The 7662-nt window shown below is 33.8% G+C and overlaps 1 protein-coding gene across 1 annotated transcript; it reads left to right on the top strand.

Annotated features, from left to right (window-relative positions):
* The first annotated feature begins 4919 nt into the window (after positions 1–4919).
* On the top strand, positions 4920–7064 carry LOC139842403 (uncharacterized). The gene is made up of 5 exons (XM_071832546.1): positions 4920–5765; positions 5845–5896; positions 5946–6095; positions 6170–6946; positions 7054–7064. Exons 1-5 carry the CDS (start codon positions 4920–4922, stop codon positions 7062–7064), a joined length of 1836 nt encoding a protein of 611 aa, XP_071688647.1.
* The last annotated feature ends 598 nt before the right edge of the window (positions 7065–7662 follow it).

Raw genomic sequence — 7662 nt, 5'->3', positions numbered from 1 at the left:
GGATGTGTATTGAAATATGAAATCTTGTGGTCTATTATTATGATTTGATATATATAGGTTAAACCTATAACTCACCAACATTTTTGTTGACGTTTTAAGCATGTTTATTCTCAGGTGATTATTAAGAGCTTCCGCTGTCGCATACTTAAATAAGGACGAGATTTGGAGTCCATGCTTGTATGATATTGTGTAAAAACTGCATTCAAGAAACTTATTTTGTTGTAACATATTTGTATTGTAAACCATTATGTAATGGTCGTGTGTAAACATGATATTTTAGATTATCATTATTTGATAATCTACGTAAAGCTTTTTAAAACCTTTATCTATGAAATAAAGGTTATGGTTTGTTTTAAAAATGAATGCAGTCTTTGAAAAACGTCTCATATAGAGGTCAAAACCTCGCAACGAAATCAATTAATATGGAACGTTTTTAATCAATAAGAACGGGACATTTCATTTCCAAGAATCATGAAAAGTTTGAACGCAGATTGGAATCGTCAAGATACAAATGAGGTTCAAGATGAAATCAAGTGGCAAACTTGAAGAAATGTTTAGTTTCATATGTTATAATCAATATTTTAATTCATTTTAATTGCCCAATGTTCGTAGTACACAGTTTGTAGTCCACAGTTAGTAATTCAATAATTCATATACAGTTTAATATATAATATTCGAATTAATTAATACATATCGTGACCCGTATACATGTCTCAGACTCGATCACAACTCAAAGTATATATATTATTGTAGAATCAACCTCAACCATGTATAGCTAACTCGATCATTACCGCGTATAGAGTGTCTATGGTTATTCCAAATAATATATATAGATGCATCGATATGATATGTCAAAACCTTGTATACGTGTCCCGATATTTAAAGTGCGTAAAATAAATAACAGAAATTAAATGACGATAAATAAAATTGCGAGAATTAAAATTGCGATAAATAAATGTAATAAGGAATTAACAGATAGCTAGGAACAGTTAGCTAGGATTTTGTTAGCGTGGATTCTTAACAAAATTTTCTCATGGTTAATTTGTTTGTTTCTAACAAATTTTATTTTTGTCCAATGTTTTCATCATTATGCCACTTGTTGAATTCTGATAGGTCAAAATCCAAATATAAAATTGAATGAAAATGGTTATTCTGCGTTGAACGGATATGTATATCGGTGGGTGTAAGTAGGATAGTAAATGACTGTTAAATCAGATTCGAAGTATGTACAGTGTAACTTATTAATGTGAAATCTAAATATTTCTAAGGTATTACCTACCCGTTAAAATATTTTCACCATTAATCGTTTGTACAAAAGAATTTTTAAGTACAATCTTTATGAAAATATACTTACATATATATTCTCTTCAGATGTAATCATGGATTTAATGAGTCAATATGATATTAAACTCATTTGATTTACCATTAGAAGAAGAATATATAATCTCTAGAACATTAGAGATTACATAATCGTCATGTCGTACGAAGATAAATGATGTAGAACGTCATGTAGAACGATGATTATGCTCGAGGTACAGATTGTGATGTTGAGGCGTGTGTTATTGTGGTTTGTGTTGTTGCTGGTGGTACTGTTGATGTTGTTGATGTTGCTGAAGCTAGTACGTTTTGCACCATATTTTCCAAGGCTACAACTCGGGCGCGAAGCTCGTTGACTATATTACTCCGGGATGATTGTCGGTAGGAACGAGCGGATGAATATGGTTTAGAATTTGAGATAATATATAATCGTGACGAGATACTCTGGATATGAGAGAGAAAATGGTGTCTCGAATAGGTTCGCCGGTAAGTGCTTCAGGTTCTTCGTCAAGTGGTGATTTCAGTTGACGGAAAGGATCACCTTCTTCTTGTCTCCATTGATTAAGTCCACTACGAACCTATCAGATAAATTGGGGATGGCTGATTGGTTGATTCATTCTGGTGACGCTGCTTCCGGAGTTTAGGTGAACATCCATGTCGGAATAGCTGTCAAAATCCGAGGGACTTGAACTAGTGGCGAGTTCCATTTCGTACGATTGAGTAAAGGGTTTTTCAATATAAAATGATTTTCGGATATCGGATGATATTCTAATTACATAGAATATCTATACATAGTACAAAAGATCCCGTAGATTTCGGAGGGAATTACGGGAACGTGTCAGATTAAGTCTACAATAATAGATACGTTAAGATATGGATTAGCAGATACTCCAAGATATGAATTTGTCTATACACTATTCATGCAATCAATGCAGTAAGATGTGTCTAGACTAAGAATGATAAGTAGGTAATTTCCTATAGATAATAAGTAGATGATTTCCGACTAGAAATGATAAGCAAAACTTTTGACATGCAGACACGGTCGAAGTCCAGACTCACTAATGCATCTAAACAACTATCAGTTAGACACACTAATGCAAGACCTGGTTTGCTAAGACCACCGCTCTGATACCAACTTTAATGATCCATCCTAATCCATCTGGACGAATACATTACATTTGGTTACATCGCGAGGTACTTGACCTCTATATGATACATTTTACAAACATTGTATTCGTTTTTAAAAGACAAACTTTCATTACATTGAAAGTTGACGGCATGCATACCATTTCATAATATATCCAACTATAATTGACTTAATAATAATCTTGATGAACTCGACGACTCGAATGCAACGTCTTTTGAAATATGTCATGAATGACTCCAAGTAATATCTCTAATATGAGCAAATGCACAGCGAAAGGTTTCTTTCATACCTGAGAATAAACATGCTTTCAAGTGTCAACCAAAAGGTTAGTGAGTTCATTAGTTTATTGTAAACAATCATTTCCATTATTTTAATAGACCACAAGATTTCTTTTATTCAATAATCATACACTCACAAGTATATAAAAATCATTTATATAGATTGAACACCTGGTAACCGACATTAACAAAATGCATATAGAATATCCCCAAAACAGAAATCCATCTGTATAATATAAACTCGAAGTACTAAAGCATACCATTTTCCAGTATGGGGGGTGTTTGTGCCCATAGATCTACCTTTAGGATTCGCGTCAATTAGGGTGTCTGTTCCCTAATTCTTAGGCTACCAAGCTAAAAGGGGTAATATTCGATTCGATAATCCAACCATAGAATGTAGTTTTGATTACTTGTGTCTATTTCGTAAAGCATTTATAAAAGCAGCGCAGATATTCTCAGTCCCAAAAATATATATTGCAAAATCATTTAAAAAGGGAGCAAATGAAACTCACGATACAATATTTTGTAGTAAAAATATTCATACGACGATACTGAATAATGCAGGGTTGGCCTTGGATTCACGAACCTATATCAATTGTATATGTATTAAAACATTTAATGGAATCACATAATTTCCTTTATTAGTATGTATTTTATATATATATATATATATATATATATATATATATTAGAAAAAATTAAATGGATAGACCCTGTGTTTTACACCATATTACATCGGTGATCCTTGTATTTCATTTTTGACCTTTTTAAACCTTGTGATTTACATTTTTAAAACGGATAGTCCTTGGCTCAAACGGACGTTTAGATCTAACGTCAAGTGACCACACGTGAGGTTATATTTGTCTTTCACCTTTTCAACCAAATAAACCCCTTTATATATCTTTTTTCCCAACCCATTTGTGCATCTCAGTGCCGTCATTTTCAAACATAAACCTAGGGTTTCAAACTTATGGTACCAGCTCAAGAACATCAAATCGATTGAAATTGAAAGAATGGCTTCGTCTGCAAGAGAGTATACGATTAGAACATGTCTGGATCGTCTGAATTTGGAATTAATATATGGTACGTATTTATGAACAATAATGCCTGATTTTTTCAATAAAATTATACAAAATCATAATTTATGTTTGTTTATTGATTGTGCAGCTAATTATCCGGAAATGTTTTCAATCAAACTTCATCATGGAGGTGTTTTCACTGTGCCTCCAAAATTAAGGTATAAGAATGGTTTCATTACACACACTGATTGTATGAACAAAGACAAGTTTGGTATGTTTGAGTTACATGAAATAATGAAAGACTTAGGATATCTTGGTTTCCAAAATATGACCTACCATGTTCTAAAACCAGGGTTTACAATTGAAAATGGCTTAGAACCACTGATATGTGACAATGATTTTAGAAAATTGATAAACTACTTAGGTGATCATAAAATTATAAGTATCTACACTAAGTATGTTGCTCAAGAAAGTCAGCCTGTCAATGTCAATGTTGAAGTGTTAGTTGATGATGTCATTGTTAGGACTGAAAATGATAATGTTGAAGAGTTAGTTGATCAAAATCATGATGAAGAGTTAGTTGATCAAAATCATGATGCTAGTGTTAGAGTTGATCACAATGTTGAGTTAGAGGAAGAAGTATTTGAAGAGTTAGTTCATAATGATGATCAAGACAATAGGGATGGTAATGATGAAGACAATGGAGATGACTCTGAAGATGAAGAATACATTGTAGATGAGGAAAACACGATTGAAGATGTACAAGTTGACATGACTGAATACAATTAATATGTTGACAGAGATGTTGAGTATATGGGTGATGCTAATAACTCTGGTGATGAAGTTGCTACTGATACTAATCTTGAATGTCTAGAGGTACTTGACAATGAGGAATTTGAAAGTGATGGGTCTGAAGATGATATTGAAGGGGTTAGGAATAGAAAAATTAGGGAGTTAAGAAGACAGGCAGAATCAAATCCTCAAATTGGAAAGACTGTGTTTTATGTTAGTCAAGAATTTGCTACTGCACAAGAAGTGAAAGATGCCTGGAAGACTCATGCTATTGAAACAAGAAGAGAACTTTATCACATACAAAATGATAAAGAAAGAATTAGGGTTGGTTGTAAAGGTGTTCTAGCCAAGGTGTTGACATAAAATATGACTAGTCAAGGTTCAAATGAGGTGGGGTCAAGTAGTAACTTTGAGGTGGGGTCTACTAGCACCCATGTGGGGGTAGTTGGGAAATCAAAAGATTACAGAGTTATTAAAGGTGGTAAAAAGATGAAAACAAAAACAAGTGGGGGACCAGAAAATGGCAAGAAGGAAAAAGACAAATGTGAATGGGTTCTTCTTGTTTCCAAGGTACAACCAAGTGAAACATGGCAAGTCAAAACTTACAACCCTATTCATGAATGTCTTCAAACCAGAGATATTAAGCATTGTACATCTCATTTCCTGTCAAAGAAATTGCTTGAGGAACTGCCATCAAACCCAAAGATTCCAACAAAAGCAGTTAGGGCAAAATATGAGGCAAGTCTTGGAATAAATATCACCCACATGAAAGCATACAGAGCTTTGAGAGAGGCAACTGGTATTATCCAAGGGGATTATAAGGAGCAGTATTCACATATAAGAAACTGTGCTTTAGAACTCAAAAGATCTAATCCAGATATAACAGTTAGATACCAACATGAGTCTGCACAACCCAATGATCCCACAAGGGTTTTTAAGAGAATTTATATTTGTTTAGGACCACTAAAGAAAGGTTTTGCAGTGTTAGGTAGAGATTTGATAGGTCTAGATGGATGTTTTATGAAACAACCTGCACAAGGTCATATTCTAACTGCTGTTGGGGTGGATTCCAACAATGGCATATATCCAGTTGCATTTGCCATTGTTGAACAGGAATGTTACTCATCATGGAAGTGGTTCTTGGAGTGGTTAGGGCAAGATCTTAATCTTGAATCAAATTCAAATTACACCTTCATTTCTGATAGACAAAAGGTATGGGTTCTACTACTTATTTGTAACCAATATATAGTTTTATAAATGTATGTACTTATACTATTTGTTACTGATTTAGGGTCTGTTGAATGCTGTTGAAGAATTGTTTCCTTGTGCTGAGCACAGATTCTGTTTGAGACATATTCATCAGAATATGAAAAAAAAAATGGAATGGTTTAGCTTACAAAAATCATTTGTGGAGGTGTGCATCTGCAACTACTGTACCAGAATTTGAGCTAGCAATGAATCAGCTAAAGGAATTCAATAAAGATTGCCACAAATGGTTGACTGATATTCCTCCTCATCAATGGGCAAGGAGTCACTTTTCAGGTACATTAATTACACCTTCACTTTTCAGGTACAATTAATGCATTAGTTACTCATTAATTGTAACTGTTCAATAGGAAGAGCTGTTTCAGATGTCCTGCTAAGCAACATGTGTGAGGTCTTCAATAGATGGCTTATAGATGCAAGAGATAAGCCAATAGTGACTGCTTTGGAATACATAAGAGAATATTTAATGAAGAGGATTGTCAATGTTTTGAAGCACCAATCTAAATGTGATGGACCATTAACACCTGCTGCAACAAAAACCTTTGAAAAGATCAAGGAAAAAGCATCTCAGTGTTCTATTTTATGGAATGGTGGACAACAATATCAAGTAACTGGGCCCCATGGTAGACAATGTGTTGTGGATATGGGAAGGAGAGAATGTGCATGTAGGAAATGGGAATTAACTGGAATGCCATGTAAACATGCAGTGGCATCTTTAAACAACATGGCATTCAATAATCAGCAAGTAGGAGTGCCTGAAGAATGGGTTCATCAAGTATACTGGTTAATGAGATGGAAGGAGACTTACAAGTTTCACATTGTACCATTGAATGGTAAATCAATGTGGCCTAAATCAAATGATCCAACAAAGATATTACCACCCTTGAAGATAGCTACTGTAGGTAGGCCTAAAAATAACAGGAGGAAGTCTGCTGAGGAAATTTCAGAGATGAATGAAAAGGGAAAACTTTCAAGAAAAGGTAAGTCAAAACAATGTGGGAAGTGTGGCACATATGGACACAATAAAAGGGGCTGCCCAAATGAAGCATCAACATGTGTTGGAACAAAAACAAGTTCAAAGAGGAAAAGGGGGAAAGGGGCTCAATCCCAGACTAATGATGCAGCAGGTAATTAGTGAATCAAATGCCAAGTGTTATTTTCTTTTGTTAATGTCTTTTGAATGGTAGTGAATGTATTTGTGTAAGTTTATGTCTTTTGAATGATAACTTGGTAGGTCTGATGTAATGTTAATGTCTTTTGGTACAATGGGTGATGTAGTGTAAATTTGGTCTAAGTCTTTTGGTACAATGTCTAATGTAAAGGCTGATGCAATGTAAATTTGGTTCTATGTCTTTTGGTACAATGGTTTGTAATGAAACATTGGTTGTAATGAATGTCTTTTGGTACTATGTAATGAAGAATGAATCTCTTTTGGTACTTATTCTGGTAAATACAACATCTAAGTTAATGCTTTTGGTACTTATTTTGGTACTTATTCTGGTAATGAATGTCTTTGTGTAAGTTAATGCTTGTAAGATGTAACTTGTAAGCCAAAACTTATTATAAACCATAATACCTCTTCATTGATAGAAACAAAGAGTACACATCTTACATTGATCAACTAGTTACATTGAAACAAATTACAACATCTAAGACTATTACCAAAAGATAATATCGAATACAATTACCAAAAGTTAACATCTAATACAATTATCAAATGACATCCAAAAGACAACATAAGACAACTACTACCATCCATTACATTGATCACCCCTAATTACCAAACTTAGACAAAGCAAATCAAACACAGACAGCAACAAGCAACCATTTGTAGATCTTAGCT

Source organism: Rutidosis leptorrhynchoides, chromosome 4 (assembly GCF_046630445.1).
Source record: "Rutidosis leptorrhynchoides isolate AG116_Rl617_1_P2 chromosome 4, CSIRO_AGI_Rlap_v1, whole genome shotgun sequence".
NCBI classification, from domain to species: Eukaryota; Viridiplantae; Streptophyta; class Magnoliopsida; order Asterales; family Asteraceae; genus Rutidosis; species Rutidosis leptorrhynchoides.
Note: the sequence above shows the minus strand (reverse complement) of the source record. Positions and strands in the feature narration are given on the sequence as shown.